At 45.8% G+C, this 18537-nt stretch overlaps 2 protein-coding genes across 3 annotated transcripts in view; both read left to right on the top strand.

Moving 5' to 3' along the window:
• Window positions 1-18537, top strand: part of Dip2a (disco interacting protein 2 homolog A) — an 88311-nt gene that overhangs the window by 1618 nt on the left and 68156 nt on the right. For both annotated transcript variants that reach the window (XM_051153259.1, XM_051153258.1), the window contains exon 2: window positions 18443-18514. In XM_051153259.1, the coding sequence (XP_051009216.1) occupies window positions 18443-18514 (72 nt within the window). The remainder of the gene's footprint in view (window positions 1-18442; window positions 18515-18537) is intronic.
• On the top strand, window positions 12707-13729 carry LOC127195723 (mitochondrial mRNA pseudouridine synthase Rpusd3-like). Its single transcript, XM_051153254.1, is given in 2 exon segments — window positions 12707-12768; window positions 12770-13729. Coding segments are annotated over 2 exon segments (1014 nt in total). The 3' UTR covers window positions 13722-13729.

The raw sequence follows: 18537 nt of genomic DNA, 5'->3' as shown, positions 1-18537 counted from the left end.
TATATATGTAAGTAAAAGGGCATAAGATGTGTGGCATCGGGGAGACTCTGAAAAAAAAAAATAGCCCAAGTGGAGAAAGGAGGCAGACAGCAAAGTGCTAATAAAGGATTGCAAAGTGCACTGGGGTTCAGTAATCATGGTTTCTTCCCCCTTCCTAGACTGGCACATTTCATCTTGGCCAGCTAGGTGAGGTGGTTATCATGGCAGAGTCACACTTGGCTCTGCTTACAGAGAACTTCACACCTTAATCCTGGACCCTACAGTTTGTGATTGCTGTCGGCACGTATGTAGCTTGCCCTGTTGGACTTAGGGATGCCTAGGAACACAGACTATGTTTTAGGCAGACTTACGGAGTTTTCCCGTAGAGGCTGGCATCTTGTTCAGTGTCAGCTGGGAAGTCACTGATTTATATAACCTGTCTAAACTTGGGTTTGGCCAGCTGTAAAAGGAGCTGAATGTTTTATTGACATTTCAGTGTTCTTGTAAAGGGTTGCTCAATGTATGTAAGTATTTTGAAATTGTGGTGGTATTTTATTTATAAATTAATGCATTACTAATGAGCCATAGTCCTAAAACTTTTTTTTTTTCTCCCTGAGACAAGGTTTCTCTGTGTAGCCTTGTCTATCCTAGACTTGCTTTGTAGACCAGGCTGGCCGAATTCACAGAGATCCACCCACCTCAGGCTCATTTTTTTTTTTTTAACTTTAATTTTTTTGACATACAAAATAGTGACCTTTTCTTTTTAAAAGATTTATTTATTATTATATATACAGTGCTCTGCCTGCATGTACACCTGCGGGCCCAAAGAGGGCATCATGTCATATTATAGAGGGCTGTGAGCCACCATGTGGTTGCTGGGAACTGAACTCGGGACCTCTGGAAGAGAAGTCAGTGCTCTTAACCTCTGAGCCATCGCTCCAGCCCTAATAGTGACCTTTCATACATGTACTTTGTACTCTGCTGACATCAGCCCCGTTAGCCTTTTTTTGCCACTCAACTTCTGTTTCCTTCTCCCCAAACAGTTTTCCTTATGCATTCAGTGTCACATAAAATTTTATATGTAGAGAATTAGACCTGGAGTCGATATATAAGAGAAAAGTTCAACATTTGTCTTTCTTTCTTTCTTTTTTTTTTTTTTTTTTTTTTTTGGTTTTTCAAGACAGGGTTTCTCTGTGTAGCCTTGCCTTGGCCATCCTGGACTCACTTTGTAGACCAGGCTGGCCTCGAACTCACAGCGATCCGCCTGCCTCTGCCTCCCGAGTGCTGGGATTAAAGGCGTGCACCACCACGCCCGGCCGACATTTGTCTTTCTTTGTGCCCTCTCTTCTACCTGCTCCTAACCTGTACACCCCTTTCTTCACTTAGTTCGCCCTCTACTTTCATCTCTCATATATATATATGTGTGTGTGTGTGTGTGTGCATATACATATATGTATTTCACATTTTCAGTATTATTTTCATATTTTGCTCAACTAGAGGTTGTAAAAATGGGATTCTATCTGTCCTGGGGCTTCCTTTCCCCCCCATTTTAAGGCAGAGAGATAAGCGTCTGGCTGAGAATAGAGTATTGTCAATTTCTTAAAAAACCCACAATTGTCTAAGTGAAGGATTCCTTAGCTCGCGGCTTTATCATTGCTGGGTGCATGGGAGGGAAGATAAGCTGCAGCCTTCACGGGAAACCGTATCGGAGGATAGAACCTGGACAGCCTAGGAAGTCTGTGCTCCTCCCTCAGCCACACACAAGCAGGGGACGGTTGGTGTTACCCCGATAATGTGGAAAGTCCTGCATGTCTCCCGTCAGCTGTCCATCCACAGTGATGAGATAGATGCACCACTGTGCCTGTATTCATAACACAGGGCTTGGTCCTCTGACATTATCACTGGCTCTTACCATCTACCGTTCTGATTCAGGTTGGCCCTCAGAGAAGGTTCTGGTCTTAGGCTATGTTGACTTCTTACAGGGTAAGTAAGCTGAATTGCTGTTATGGGGTCCTCCCCCCTCCAAACATAGTAAGGCACAGGTGTCATGTTGCTCCTTCTCCTTCAAAAGTTTCCCTTCTGCTTTCAGGAGTGTGTGTGTGTGTGTGTGTGTGTGTGTGTGAGAGAGAGAGAGAGAGAGAGAGAGAGAGAGAGAGAGAGAGAGAGAGAGAGAGAGAGAGAATGTGTGAGTATGTGTGTTTGAGTGTGCATGTGATAGAGTGAGAGTGTGTGTGTTCCACTATGTGTGTCTGTTTGTGTGAGTGTATGTATGAGAGAGTGTGAGTGAGTGTGTGTGTATTCCACTGTGTGTGTGTGTACATGCACCATGGTCTGCATTGAGAGGTGTGTGTGTTCCACTGTGTGTATGTGTGTGTTTGTGTGAGTGTGTGCATGAGAGAGTGTGAGTGAGTGAGTGTGTGTGTGTATGTACATGCACCATGGTCTGCATTGAGAGGTCAGAGGGCAGAGAGTTTGGGAGCCCTCTGTTCTCAGGGGTTGGACTCAAGACTGTCAGGCTTGGTTGGTAAGCACTTTTACCCACTGTGCCATCTTGACAGCCCTGAGACTTGAACTTGTGAAGTCTTCACTCCCTTTAAGGTATTTTAGGTGTTTGTCACAGCAGCAGCAGCAGCAGCAGCAGCAGCAGCAGCAGCAGCAGCCGCCGCCACCATAGCAATAGGAATGGGTCAGCTGCAGCGAAGAGCACCCGTTGCTCTTGCAGAGGACCCTTGTCCAGTCTCCAGCACCCACTGGTATCTCACAAACTCCAGTCAGGGAACCTAATATTCTCTTCTGACCTCAACAGGCCCTGGGCACACATGTGGTGCACATATATGCATACATACATACATATATGCATACATGCAGTCAAGACACTCACACACATAAATTTAAAAAGAAAAATCAAGAAACAGAGGGGAACAAAAGCAAAACAAACAAACCCAAACAACAACAACAGAACTCTTAACCCCCAATTATGTATACTTAGCGGCTGTCCTAAAGAAAGACGTGTTTTGTCCTAGCCTTTTGCCTTCTCTTATTTGGTAGAGAGAGGGAGAGACTATGGGAGGTTACTACGAAGTGTCCGTGGACAGCTTGGGTGACAAGAGGGGCATCCCACATAGGTGGGTTAGTTAACTAATGGTCACGCTCAGAAGAGGCATGGTAAACGAGCCTCATAATGAGCAGCCGCACAACAAGCAATGAGGCTGACACAGTAATGAGAAACTTCCCAGCTGGAAAACGCCTCAGACGAGCGGGATTCACTGCAGAGCTCTACCAGCACTCGAGGGAACCGGTGCCAGTGCTAGGAGCGTACAAAGTCAGTAGTACCTCGATACCAAAGCCACATAAAGCCATCCCACGAGAAAGAGAGTGCAGACCTACCTCCCTGATGGAAAAAGATGCAGAATCCTCAATAAAGTGCTCAAAAAATGAAATTCAACATCACATCGAAAAAGACCATTTATTATGACTAAAGTGGCTCCCCCTCCCCAGCATTGTAAGAGACCATTCAGTGTACGTAGACCAGAAAAAAACAAAACAAAACAAAACAAAAGAAAACACCCTAAAACCTTAAAACAAAAATCTAGCAACCCTTCCTGATAAAAGTCACGAAGAGTCTAGGGCTGGAGGGTTGGAACCTTGGCGTAGTGAAGTCTGTGCCTGACAGACTTACAGCAGGCAGCAAACTAGATGGACAAAACCTCAAGTCAGTTGTCCAAGTAAGACCGGATATGAGTAGGAAAAGAAATCAACATATTCCCTCTTTCAGAAGATATGATTCCATATGTAAGAGACCCAAAAAAGTCTGCACCAAGAAACTCCTGTGAGCTCCTAAAGACGTTCATCAAAGTGGCAGGGCAGAAAATCACTGTACAAAAATCAGTAGCCTTGTCTTATACAGAAGACAGGCTGAGATCAGGGAACCAGTCCACTGTAGCCACACAACAGCGCCAGGGTGGGGGGAACTGGCCAGTGAAACAGAAGACCTCTACACCGAAAAACTGGAGATATTTTTTAAAAAGATGAGACAACACTAGAAAACGGAAAGATGGCCTATGTTTATGGAAGGATTAATACTGTGAAAATGACCATCCCACCAAAAGTAATCTACAACCCGGTACAATCTGAATTTTAAAAAAATCCAATACCATTCTTCACAGACAGAAAAAACAAAAAACAAACAAACAAACAAAAAACCCCAAAACAAAACAAAAAACCCAGAAACTTCTGTAGAGGCACAAAAGAACAAAGATAGCCAAAGCAACCCTGAGTGAAAAGAATACTTAAGGAAATCCGGATTTCAAACCGTGGAAAAATGAAACTAGATCCCTCTACTGCACAAAACTGAACTCCAAACGGACCAGGAACCTCAACGAAAGATCTGATGCTGTGAAACTGTTGCGGGGAAGGTAGGGAGGGAGCACACTTCAGTTTATAGGCACACTGAGTAAGACTCACAGAAAAGACCGTCAGCCAACAAATGGGACCTCACAAAGCACTGCAAAAGTAACTGAAATGAGAGAAGAGGCAGCCACAGGATGGGGGAAACTGCTGCCAGCCATTCATTCAACAGGATTCGTGTCTAGAATGTGCAAAGAACTCAAAAGCTAAACATTAGGAATATAAATCCGATTTTAAAAAATGTCCAAAGGAACTGAACAGAAAATTCTCAAAAGAAGAGATGCAAACAGCTAGGCGACACTTAGAAGTGTTCCGCATTCTCAGCCATTGGGAAAATGAAAAGTAAAACTACGACAAGAGTCTGTCTAGCCCCAGTCAGAATGGTCATCATCAGGAACACAAGTGACAGCAAATGCCACTGTGGATGTGGCAAGGTAGGGTGGTGCTTACACACTTAAGGTGGGAGTGTAAACTAGTACAGCTGCTTTAGAAATCAGTCTGGAGGTTTCTTTAAAATAAATAAACAAATAAATATAATTGCCCTATAACCCAGTAGAACTGCTCTTGCGCATGCATCCGGTGGGTTTTACACCTACTGCAGAGATACTGGCTCATCCATGCTCACTGTTGCTCTATTCACAGCACTTAGGCTACGGAACCAACTTAAATGTCCATAACCAGATAAATGGATAGGAAAAAATATGGTATATGTGCACAATGGAATATTACTCAGCTGTGAGGAAAAGTAAAATAACACAAGTTGCAGATAGGTGGATGAAACTTGAAAAATAAATTATTCAGAGTGAACTCAGGTCCAGAAGGATAAACCATATGTTCTGTCTCATATACAGATCCTAGCTTCAGGTCTTTACCTTGGTGCACTGCGGGCAGCCAGGAGACTAAGGAAGGGAGGACAGTAGGCAAAAGCAAAGCGGAGGGGCTCAAGCAAGGATGGGTGTGGGAATATGGGGGAATCCAGGGAAGGGGGAGCTAACCCAAAGGACGTGTGTCAAAGCCTAACATCCAGCAATCCAATTAAATAACTGGAAAGTTACTAGGATATGTGAAGTGAAAGAAGAGGAGGAAATGCCGGAGGTTGAAAGAAGTGGGCGTCAGGTGGCCATGAAGGAGAGGAACAGTTGTGGGTCAAGTAAAGCTAAGGGTGTGTGCGGAAGCCTCTGGGAACCCATTAGCTAGTGCGCTGGTTTCAAAACATAGCTTTTAAAAACAGTTTGGATGGAAAGTACCCTGCATGGTGGACAATGTTACTCCCAGAATACAAGGATTATTATGTGAAAATCGTAGTGTGAGGCATAGGACGCCTCCCTACTAGAAGTCTCCAAAGTGACACAGGTTATTTCTACTGCTCTTGGTTGCCTGTTGTAACTACATGGTAAGACCACATTGTTGAAGGCATTATATGCTTTGGTTATGCAACATAGAGAAGTCAATTTCTTTTCTTTCTTTTTTCTCTTTCTTTTTTTTAAAGATTTACTTGTTATGTATACAGTGCTCTGCCTGCATGTAACACCTGCAGGCCAGAAGAGGGCAGCAGATCTCATTATAGATGGCTGTAAGCCATCATGTGGTTTCTGGGAACTGAACTCAGGACCTTTGGAAGAGCAGGCAGTGCTCTTAACCTCTGAACCATTTCTCCAGCCCAAAAATTCGATTTCAAGCTGTTCAGGAGACTTTCTCCCTTCTGGCTAGATTTCATAGTTCCAGAAGTTCCTATGCAAACTACTGAGGAGAAGAAGACTCAGTGGATTTCCCTAGTGCTGTACCCTGCAGAACCAACTGGCCAGTCAAGATGTGGCCATTGGTGTGATACCGGCATGACTAGGATAGGGTAACAATTGGGTTTGAAGTGTTCTCCACAGGAGCACCCTTTTTGCCTGCTACTGTAATCCTGATCAAAAGCCAATGGCTGGTGAGGTCACGGGCCCTAGGGTAGAACCTGCCTATTGTTAATTTGCTAGACGGCCATGTTCCTATAGTGCCCTCTAAATATTTATGTTTATAGCCATGGCTCCATGCTCTTAGCTGCTCAGAGAAGCTTCTTTCTGCAGTGGGGAGCAGTCAGGGGAGAGATGCATAACTGGCCAGAAACCTGAGAATAAAAGACTGAGAGTAGCTCAGCCCTAAATAGGACATCTGTATGTCCCATCCCCCATCTTCTTCCAGAAGGCTTGAGGAGGCCGAAGGAATTTAGGAATCAAAAGACAGGGAGGAGTGCTTTGCAGCGCTGTCTTCTGCTCAGGGCTGTGCACTCATGAACTTACAAGCCCTGTACAAGATCAAGCCTGTCAACACTCTGAAGGAGACGGTCTAGGTGATCTCTAGGCCACACCCCCTAGAAGAGCTGATGGCAGTTGGCAATCTCTGGGGGAAGGAGAATCAGTCTTTTTGAAGATGTGGACTGACAGGATTCCCATGATCCAGTTGCTGACGTTACACCAATGCACATAAAGGCAGCAGTAACTGGACTTAGTGGGGGATTTTTTAAAAAAGAAGTGGGCGATGAGGATGAATATCATTAAACTTCATTGTATATTCATCAAGAATAAGGAACAGTTTAAAAAAATAAATTTTATATCTGAAAACCAGTGACAGCTGTTGAACAGTAGACATCCATCCAGTAATCTCACTTATAATCTTTTCTTTCAGACAAGGTCTCACTGTGTAGGCCAGGCTGGCCTGAAATTCACTGTGTAGAACAGCCTGGCCTCTGACTCTGAGAGACTCACCTGCCTCTGCCTCTGGGATTAAAGGTGTGTGCCACCACACCTGGCTTCATCTGCAAAAGTAAAACGAGAAAAACCAGCCCAGGAAAACGAGAAAAGCTGCTGATTTTGTGTTGGTGCAGAGGGGGCCAGGCAGGATCCACCGGCCTCCAGTGACTGCTGATGGCAGAATTGAGGGTCAGAGTCAGAGAGAGAAATGAAGGCTTTGGGCTCACAGTGCGGCCCATGTGATCGTGAGGTGGGGAGAGTCACAGATGGCAGACTTCGTCAGGAAATGCATGTGAGGACGGGAGAGGCTCAAGAAAGAACCTGCCTGAACAGAACCCTGGGGAGGGAAGTGTGTGACTATAACGTGCCAGCCAGAACTCTAAGGAGATGGGCGTTTCACTCATTGCCGCCCTGAAATATGTGCTGAGGGACTGGCCCTGACATGATGTGCACTCTGAGGGACAGTGATATTAATAAAAGCGAATGGGAGTTTTAGGTCATGGTAAGTGTTAAGGCGGCTGGCTGGTGGGGGAAAGATGGGTGACAGTGAACGTGTTGAGCATCAGAAGGTCTCGGTTTCCTTGAGGCTAAGCAGGAAAGCCGTTTAAGGAGGAGTGACATTTGAACCAAAATGAGAAACCACGAGGAATCTTTGTCTAGGACTCTGCAGATGGGAGGGAGGTCCCAGCGCAGGTGAGGGCCTGTTCTCACGGAAGACTGTGTTCTCGGAGCACAGGAAGACAGATAGGGCTGGAAGCTCCCCGCAGCCCCCGCAGCCCCCCACAGCCCCCTCAGGGCTTCCAGGAAGGTTAAGAATTTGCCATTCTCCTATAACGTCGCTTGCGGTTGGTAGTTCTTTTTTTAATATATATATATTTTTTATTATGCATACAGTGCTCTGTGTGCATGTACATCTGCAGGCCAGAAGAGGGCATCAGATGACATTATAGATGGTTGTGAGCCACCATGTGGTTGCTGGGAATTGAACCCAGGACCTTTGGAAGAGCAGTCAGTGCTCTTAACCTCTGAGCCACCTCTCCAGCCCCGTGGTTGGTAGTTTTGAAGGTGTTTGTCCCTAGCCTGGCTCCCACACACTAGTTACAAAGCTTTCTACTGAACAGTGACTAGGAGAACTGCGGAGCCATCCCCTGGCCGAGTCTCCCTGTGTGATATGTAGCACCTTCTTTCCTCCCTTGTCTCCAAGAGCACCCACGTTTAACTTCCCCACATGGCAGCACCTGGACTTGGAAGACAGCTGCAGCCCTCTTCTGATGGTGTTGGTCAGTCTGTAGATGGCCTTGGTGCCTCAGCAGGCTCTTGCCACAGAGAGAAAGGAGCCTGTTGTTTTAGGGGCCTCTCTCTTTAGGGAGAATCTTGCCATCTGTCCAGGCCAGTCTCTCAGCCCCGGATCAGGCTGGGTACCCCAAGGGCTTCTGTTGGCTGTTAGATTCCCCTTATCCATAAGGTCAAAGTTCAGTTCTACAAAGAGAAGTGAATATCACTTAAGTCTTTTGGTTTTTCAAGACAGGGTTTCTCTGTGTAGTCTTGACTATCCTGGACTAGCTTTGTAGGCCAGGCTGGCCTTGAACTCACTGAGATCCGCCTGCTTCTACCTCCATAGTGCTAGGATTAAAGGCATGTACCACCACGCCCGGCTCTATACCAATTTTTTTAATTGTTTTTTTTTTTTTTTTTTTTTTTTTTTTTTTTTTTTTTTAAATATTGTGTGGAGTGTTCTTCTTGCATGTACACCTGCAGGCCAGAAGAGGGCATCAGATAACATTATAGATGGTTGTAAACCACCATGTGGTTTCTGGGAATTGAACTCAGGACCTTTGGAAGAGCAGGCGGCACTTTTAACCACTGAGCCATCTCACCAGCCCCTTAATTGTATTTTTAAAAAAAAATTATTTCTATGTTATGTGTATGAGGTTTTTGCCCGTATGTATGTAAGTGCACTGTTTTATGTGCCTGGCTTCCACAGAGACCAGAAGACGGCACAGTATCTCCTGGAACTGGAGTCACTGATGGTTGTGAGTAGCCATGTGGATGCTGGGAACCAGACCTGGGTCTTCTGCAAACACAGCAAGTGCTTTTAACCTCTGAGCCATCGCTCCACCTAAAATCATACTTTGGACCACTCAGGAAGCCTAGATGTTGTGGCATGTTCTGCTCACTGAGGATATACTACAGGAGAGGGGTGCCAGGCAAGAGGCACTATACCCTCCCACGCCGTTCCCATGGGGCACTTCGTTTGGCAAAGGCCCCTCACTCCAGCAGAACAGCACCCTACCCCTGACTCTGTTTTCAAACCTCAAAGACCTAGAGTAAATACGATAGAGTTGGTGCAGAGAAGCTTGCCTGAAGTGTGTCAAGGAAGAGTGTGAACCCCTTCTTCTAAGAGCCCAGGGAAAGTAAATTCATCTGTATGCACGTCTGTGTGTGTACGCTTACATCCGAGCCTGCATCCATGTTTAAGTTGGGTTCCCGCTTTAGTACTCAGGACCCATCCGTGTATGCGTTATCAGGTCCGATACCCAGAGCCTGAGTCAGTGCTACGTTATTTGGAGAGAGGACCTCGTTGGTGTGGTCAGGGGTCCTGACCAGTTATGCAGGGTTTGTGCTGCATCCTGAATACCGTTCTGAGTGTCTTTGGCAGAAAGAGACAGAGGAAGGAAGGTGAGACACACACAAAGGGGGGGAGGCTGTGTAAGTGCCAGGATAGGTTGTGGTGATGCAGGCACAAGCCAGAGAATGTCAGCATCCCCTGCAGATGGAGAAGCCAGGGAAGGAATTCTCTCCAGAGTCTGCAGAGGGAGGGAGGCCCTTTGCCACCAGCTTTTGGTTCATTATAACTAATTTTGGATCTCAGACACCTAGAGCCATGAGATGAGAATAAATTTCTTTTGTTGTTTGTCTCCAAGTTCATGGTAATTTGTCTCACTAGTCACAGGAAAATGGTATTTTCATAGCTGTATCTTTTCACCTCTTAGATTGTTCGCCGTGTTGGCGGTCTGAAGTGTTGTATATTTTCCAGGATGATTAGTGACCTTTGTGTCCAGGTTGAGAGTTCTTCCCCTGTTTCAGGACCGTGAAGATACCGCATATGTGATTTGTTTGTTTGTTTGCTTGTTTGCTTTCAAGACAGGGTTTCTCTCGGTAGACCAGGCTATCCTAGAACTCAGAGATCCACCTGCCTGTGCCTTCCAAGTGCTAGGATTAAAGGCATGTGCCACTATGCCCAGCCTCCATATGTGATTAAAAAAAAAAAAAAAAAAAAAAGAAGTATTGATGTCTTATCTTTCACATATCAATGTGAATGGAGACGAGTTCTGTATTCAGGATGAAGGAAGAGCCTTCATTTCTGCCCCATGTGGGTTTCAGTGTAGGACACTCGCAGGAAGGACCACTTTCCCATTGGTGGAGCGGCTAAGACTGTCCCCACCTGTCTATTTTAGTAGCTACTCTACTTTGCACTGCAGCATAACAAGTCTTCATATTCTGAACATTTAGTCTGTCCTTTTATTTTACTTTGCTTTTCAAGCTTGATATAACCAATTTTGGCCCTTTGTGTGTTTTCACAGAACGATTTAGAATCAGCCTGTCAGTTTTCACGGCAAACATCTTCAAGAATTTTGATAGTGACTTAGGATGGCTCTAAAGATCCACTGAGATCTTCTGTTGCTCTGATGGGGCCTTGCGTGTACTGTACAAGTAAGATTCTCCCACTGAGTTGTGTATGAGCCCGTTTTAGTTTTTCCTCAGAGACAGAGTCCCACTAAGTTGCCCAGGTTAGCCTTGAACTCACTTTGTAGCTCGGGCAGGCGTTGAGCTTGCGGTCCTCTTACTATACAACTTCTAAAATAGCTGGTATTAAACCCACCGTCCATCTTTGCAGTGTTGGTGGCGTGTCTGTATGTGTCTTTGCAGTGTTGGTGGCGTGTCTGTATGTGTCTTTGCAGTGTTGGTGGCGTGTCTGTATGTGTCCTTGCAGTGTTGGTGGCGTGTCTGTATGTGTCCTTGCAGTGTGGTGGCGTGTCTGTATGTTCATTGAAGTGTTGGTGCTGTATGTATGTGTCCTTGCAGTGTTGTGGCGTGTCTGTATGTGTCCTTTGCAGTGTTGGTGCGTGTCTGTATGTGTCTTTGCAGTGTTGGTGGCGTGTCTGTATGTGTCTTTGCAGTGTTGGTGGCGTGTCTGTATGTGTCTTTGCAGTGTTGGTGGCGTGTCTGTATGTGTCTTTGCAGTGTTGGTGGCGTGTCTGTATGTGTCCTTGCAGTGTTAGTGGCGTGTCTGTATGTGTCTTTGCAGTGTTGGTGGCGTGTCTGTATGTGTCTTTGCAGTGTTGGTGGCGTGTCTGTATGTGTCCTTGCAGTGTTGGTGGCGTGTCTGTATGTGTCCTTGCAGTGTTGGTGGCGTGTCTGTATGTGTCTTTGCAGTGTTGGTGGCGTGTCTGTATGTGTCTTTGCAGTGTTGGTGGCGTGTCTGTATGTGTCTTTGCAGTGTTGGTGGCGTGTCTGTATGTGTCTTTGCAGTGTTGGTGACATGTCTGTATGTGTCCTTGCAGTGTTGGTGGCATGTCTGTATGTGTCCTTGGCCGTCTTTATCTTCTTAATGTTTTTGATTTATGGTTTTACATACATCAGCTATTAAATTTATCTGGGACTTAAGATGGTGCCTTTTGGTTGGAGATTTTAGCTATTTAAACTTATAAGCTTTCTTTTTAATTAACTCATAAAATATAGTGATCATGGTTATTTTTAAATTCCATGGTTTTTAGCTGTAGTTTCATACTGCCCTGTATGACTAGTCATTTCTAATCAAATGCTAGACATTGTATCTGTGTGTGAATTTTTGCTTTTAGTTTATGTCATCTTCTTTCCATAGCGGGATTACTTTTGCCTTGGCCAAGATCTCCTTGCTGCTCATGGATAAGTGGGTTAAAGCTGGCACCAGACCTGTGGTGCCTTTATTTTATTTTTCCAAAAAGCACTCAATCCCCGTGCCCCGTGTTTGTTTGTGTGTATATATGCATGTGCGTCATAGAGTGCATATATGTGTTGGTCAAGGGACAACTTGGATAAATCTGCTTTCTTCTTCCATTGTGTGGATTCCATGGATCAAACCCAAGTCGCCAGGTTTGGTGACAAGTGCCTTTACCCACTGACCCATTTTGCTGGCTTGGCTCCTCCATTTTCCACTCGTGTCCGAAGCATATTTACTCAACAGCTGATCAGCAGGGCTCCCTTTCCTTGGTGTGCTCAGAGCATGTGCATCTGTTACAGTTTTGCTCAGCCCACTGACCTGCTTTTTACCTTTTCTTCAGGAGACTCTTGCAGCCTCTTCACTTCTAGTTTTGTAATGTGTTCAGATTAAAAAAATAATAATAAATGCATTCTTCCTAGTTATTTCAATGAGGGAGGTTGGTTTTTTTGTTTTTTGTTTTGTTTTGTTTTTGTTGTTGTTTTTTTAGGGTCCTACAATTCTGCTGTTATCATAAGTGGAATTCTCCTGTGTGACTATTCAGTTTAGTGAATATATTTTCCATGCCTTAAAAAACATTGAGATAGGTACTGTGCTTGCTCCGGTGATGGGCGCCCTGCGAGTTTGGCGTTGGGTCTCTAGGGTCTGGTGGCCAGGGCTGGGGACCTGCACGGCCGAGGGATGCAGGCTTTGGCACCAAGGCCCGGCATCGGCTTCAAGGCTCCAGCAAGCGCAGGGAGCAGCCCTTCCTGGGGCTGCTGCGGACAGAGAACCTGGGCCTGGAGGAGCTGACTGACATACTGAAGGCAGCTGTGGTGGATCAGAAAGGACCTCTGGTGACACTGAACAAGCCACAGGGTCTGCCTGTGACAGGGAGACCGGGAGAGCTGACACTGCTGTCTGTGCTGCCACAGCTGAGCCAGGCCCTCGGGCTGGGAAACCAGGAGCTCCAGGCCCTGCGAGCACCTGGGAAGGAGGCTTCTGGGCTTGTGCTCCTCTCCAGTTGTCCCCAGACAGCAAGCCACCTGCAGAAGTTCTTCAACTACTCAAGGAGAGCCCAGAGACCCACAGCCACCTACTGCACCATCACCGATGGCATCCCTGAGCCTCCTGAGGGGACAGTCCGCGTGCCTCTAAAGCTGGAACACATGGATGGCATTGATCTTGCAGTCCCGGTGACATCCCCATCTCGAAAGGACATCATGGAGGGTGTCAAGAATACCCTCAGCCATTTCCATGTGATGGCCACAAGCTGTGGCTGTGCCCTGGTCCACCTGCAGCCGCTGACAGTCTTCCCCAGTCAGCTGCAGGTGCACATGGCTCTACAGCTCTGCCCAATTCTTGGGGACCACACCTATGCAACTCGTGTGGGCACTGTTATGGGCCAGCGCTTCCTGTGGCCAGCCAAGACCAGCAAGCCCCAGAGACAGGTCCTAGATGAAGCCCTGCTCAGACATCTCCACCTGAGTCCTTCCCATGCAGCCCAGATGCCTTTGCACCTGCACCTGCACCGCCTCCTCCTCCCAGGCACCAGGTCCAGGGACGCCCCCCCCAGTGAACTTCTGGCACCCCTGCCCCCTTACTTCTCTCGGACCCTGCAGTGTCTGAGGCTCTCCCCATAATAGACTGTCTGACCTCCAATGGAAAATAGAAAAAGGAAGGGCTGTAGCCCAGCTCATGGACCATAAGGTCAGTGCTGAGCACCATCAAGGCCCTGGGCTCCTGGATCCAACAAACCTAAGATCAAATCCCAGTTAGGCCACTTGCTTGCTGTGTGGTGTTGGGCAAGTGACTTCTCTCTGGACTTTAAATAAAGTTCTACCTCACAGTCTGGTTTACCAAAAAACAAAAAAACAACAACAAAAAAACATTGAGATAAAAGAAGATACTTATTAAACTTAACATGTACAAAGTCTGCTTTTAATTAAAAATGGATGAGATAGACCTGCAAGTACTTAAGAAGAATATTTAATATTAATATTCACTTTTTACTGTTGATTATAAATAACTTAAACTGTGCAGTGGGGTGGCTTTATGACTTTATATTTAGAACTTTGTGTTTGGAAACAGCCCCCAGGCTACCCTTTTATGGTCCTGTCCCCAACCCTTAAAACCTGCAACTATGGATATTTTCTTTCTTATCATTGTTTTTAGTGTCACAAAGATACACCTTTGAGAACAACTTCTTTCATTTGGTGTGATGCCTTAGAGATCGATCCATATGCATTTTTTTTTTTTTTTTTTTAGCTATCTGTAATCTATTCTTTTTATTGCTGAGTAATTTTCTATGTTGTAGTTACACCAAAGACACCAATTACCAAAATTAGAAATGGAAAAGGCAGCATTGCTGTGGGCTCAACAAGTGTTAGGAGGATGCCGAGAGACTGAGCACACTAAAGAGCTCTGTGTGTTCACTAGCTCTGGGAAGACGAGGCGATTTCTAATAACCGGTAACTGCTCAGCCTCAGTGACATGAAGCACATAACTGCATAGCTGTCAGACAGACTGCATTTATAACTTAATATCTTCTGGAAAATAAGTCTTCCAGACTGTAAGGCAGTGCTGGCAGGTCTCAGCAAGGATTCTTTTTTTTTTTAAGATTTACTTAATATGTATTCAGTGCTCTGCCCACATGTACACCTGCAGGCCAGAAGAGGGCACCAGATCTCACCACAGATGGTTGTGAGCCACCATGTGGTTGCTGAGAATTGAACTTAGAACCTCTGGAAGAACAGTCAGTGCTCTTAACTTCTGAGCCACCTCTCCAGCCCTGCCCCCTTTTTTAAAAAGAAGCAACATGGGGCTGAAGTGATGGCTCGGTAGTTAAGAGCACTTGCTGTTCTTGCAGAAGATCTGGGTTTGATTCTCTGCACCCACATATATGGTGACTCTCAACTGTTCCTAACTCTAGTGCCAGTGGATCCAGTGCTCTCTTCTACAGGCGTCAAGCACACACGTGGCATGTGTAAATACAAGCAGGCAAACATTCATACACATAAAATCAGAGTAAAATAGAAAAGAAACAACACTAATTCTATATAGTTTTCTACAAATCTCTTTAAACTTTTTATCTTGAAATAATTTTAGGTTCATAAGAAGTTCCAGAAAGAATACATCTCGTTTTCCTCAGTAACATCTTGTGTAAGGAAGACACTGCCAGCTCATCTACCACACGTTCTTACATACAAAAGGGCATGTGCTTATTGTGCTAAAGAATATGTTCAGAAGTGTAGGAAATAAAAATAGAATCTGTCTCACACCTGAAGCCAGATAAGCAGAATGAATGGTGTGCTTTTCCTCTTTGTGGTATATTCTGCACATACAAATAATTCACATTGACATGCGTGCACGCACGCGTGTGCAGGTATGCATGCATGCATGTATGTTTCCTGGTATCAGAGCAGGATCATTCAGTATTGCTGCCCTTTTGTTTGGTAGGCATTCTTGAGTCATGTGATATCCACCCTCAGCATGTCAAGTACCAGGATGTTTCGGACTCTGTAGGAAAGATGTGTGACAGGAATTACTTTGTATTTCTGATAGATAATTAGGCTGTCCAGTTCTTTGCTATTACCCACAGCATTTACTGCCTACCCCTGTAGAGTAACTCAGTGCCTTTACAGTAAGTTTTTAAAGTCATATTGGCGAGCCTGTGCTTTGTGGTCTTTGGTGTCCTCATTACTTCTATAGCGGGGTCACCGGCTGCAGCTTCATGCTGAACCTCCCTGGAAGTCTGGAAGAGCAGCTGCCTGCGCCGAACCCACCAGAGACATCTGTCCAGCGGAGGCCACAGGTGCCTGGATGTTCAGGCACAAACAGCTCTGAGTGCCTCCCGTCAGGGCCTCCCCAGTTCTGTGCAGTGGTTGGCGAACAAGGCTCTGTTGTTCGTCTCTTTGTTTGTGTTTGATTGTTCTCCGGGAAAGAATTGATCTTGGGGTTAGAACGCTTGGATTTGAGCTCCCTCTTCCCTAGCGTACCAGCTTTGTGCCAGGATTCCAATGTGGAATCCTATCTACTATAGATGGCTGTGCCATGGTGTGTGCATGGGACCAGTGTCCAGCGTGTCGGGCATATGAAAATAATTTCTGCTGGCCGCATGTGAAAACAGCGTACACACTGTCACTGATGTTACGGTTTGACTTAACATCTTCAAGCTTTATGTTGGTTGGAAGTGATGTGTATTCAGTAGCAACCAGACCTCAAAATTTGCAGTTTGATCTTTTCCCATACGAGTGATTGGCCATTTGTGACATTTCCTTTACATATCCTGTGGGAAGCTACTTCTAAAGGAAATATTGATTGGGCACTTGGCAGCAGTATTTTCTGATACCCAGCAGCCTTCTACTTGTTTGTTTGGAAGAAAGTAGAAGATGGAGGAGGAGGACTTAGAAAACACTAAAAACTGCACAAAATGGCAGTAGCGAAAACTGTATTTAATATCCATTTGCATGAAGAGCTGGTAATAAAAATTGTTGCGGTGTGCATTTCTGGTCTAAAATCTTCATAAAAACATTGGAGATCCACTGACAGTGCTCCCACTTTTGTAGCACACGCAGACCAAGGCCAAGGAAAAAATGTGAAGTGCGTTCCCTACCTCACGGCCAAGTGAACTTAACGCGGGCTTGGCTGGCTTCTTTATGATAATGTATGGGGACAGCAGGCCTTTTCCTGAGTCTTCATCTAGGGCACTGTTGCGGGAGGGGGGCTGGGCTGGGCCTATGGGTCCCTTTTACTGTTGTTTCTGATCCTTGAACCTGTGTAGATACCATTTATGGGTCTCGTAAATATAGGCATGGACTCTGCTGGTTTGAGGTGTGACCTCAGAGGCTGCCTTTTGTAAGAGTCAATACAAACTAGTGTGTGTTTGTTTGTGTGAGTGTGTGTGTGCTCCATGTGTGCCTTTGGAGGGCAGAAGAGGGTATTGGATCTCTTGGAGAGGAGTTGCAAGCAGTTCTGGACTGTGTAACACGGTTTCCGGGGACCAAACTCAGATCCTCTGGAAGAGCAGGAAGCACTCTTAACTGCTGAACCATCTCCCCAGCCTCACAGTCTATTTTTTGACAAAGTTTCTGGAAGATGTTGAACACTTTTTTTTTTTAAATCAAAGAATTATTTGTATACAATAAGATTCTGTTTCCAAGTGTGCACGTCTATAAGCTTTTGACTGGTGAATACAGTTGCGTAATTCTGGCTAGATTCAAGCCATGCAAGTCTTACCCCATCCCAGACTCTGTGTCCCCTCAGTCTCCTCCCTCTCTGCTGGCAGCCGTTTTCTGTTTTGGTTCTGTGGTTTTGTCATTCTCTAGAGTGCCATTATATAGAATAATGTATATGGAGTGTGTAGCCTTTGAGTCAGACTTCTTTCTCTCAGCAGCTTCTGCCGAGTTCTGCCACCCATCAGTAGTCTACTCCCCCTTGCTGCCTTCCACGGTGTGGGTTCACCCCAGCTTACCTATCTAGTAACCCTCTTGAAAGGCTTTAATGTAGAGTTCTTAGATTATAAATTTAAAAAAAAAAAATCTTTGTGTGTCAGGGCGTGGGGCACAGTGTGTGTGTAGATAGATGTCTGAGGTCGGTCCCACATGCCAGTGCTGTGCTTTAAGGCAGGGCCTCTTGTTGCTTATCGCTGCTACACCAGAGCAGCTAGCCTGTGAGCCTCCAGGGACCATCCTGTCTCCCACCTCTCCCCAGGCGTGCTGGGATCACAGGTGTGCTGGGATCACAGGTGTGCTGGGATCACAGGTGTGTGCTGGGATCACAGGTGTGTGCTGGGATCACAGGTGTGTGCTGGGATCACAGGTGTGCCCTCCTACCTTCAGCTTTATTTGGGCTCTTGGGATCCACAGCAGGTTCTTACCATTGCTCGGAAAGAATTTCACTCACTGAGCCATTTCTCCAGCCCAAGATCCTAATTTTCGTTTTTAAATTAAAAATCTTGCAGCTGGCTAGAGAGATAGTTTAATTGGTAAAATGCTTGCCGCACGAGCATGAGTTACTGCATTTGATCCCTGGAGCCCACATTAAAAAGACAGGTGTGGTGGTCTGTGCTTAAAACTCCAGTGCTGCAGAGGCAGAGACGGGAATGTCCCTTGAGAGCCCTGGGCTCACTGGCCGGTCAGCTAGCCTGATTTCTTGCTTAGTTCCAGGCCAGCGAGAGACAGACCCTGTCTCAAGAAACCGGGGGAATGGCTAAAAGCACCTAAGGCTGACCTCTGGCACGTCCATGTGTACATGCGTGCACGCACACTCACACACATACACACATGTGCACCCTCCTGCGTAGACACAAACACTTTTGGAACTTTACAAGTAATGAGATTCTCTTTTCCCATTGTTGTTTTAGGTGATATCACTCAAAAAGGATATGAAAAGAAAAGGGCGAAACTGCTGGCTCGCTATATTCCCCTCATTCAAGGTAAGGTCAGCACCTTGTGCTGT

This window comes from Acomys russatus, chromosome 11, assembly GCF_903995435.1.
Source record: "Acomys russatus chromosome 11, mAcoRus1.1, whole genome shotgun sequence".
NCBI lineage: Eukaryota > Metazoa > Chordata > Mammalia > Rodentia > Muridae > Acomys > Acomys russatus.
Note: the sequence above shows the minus strand (reverse complement) of the source record. Positions and strands in the feature narration are given on the sequence as shown.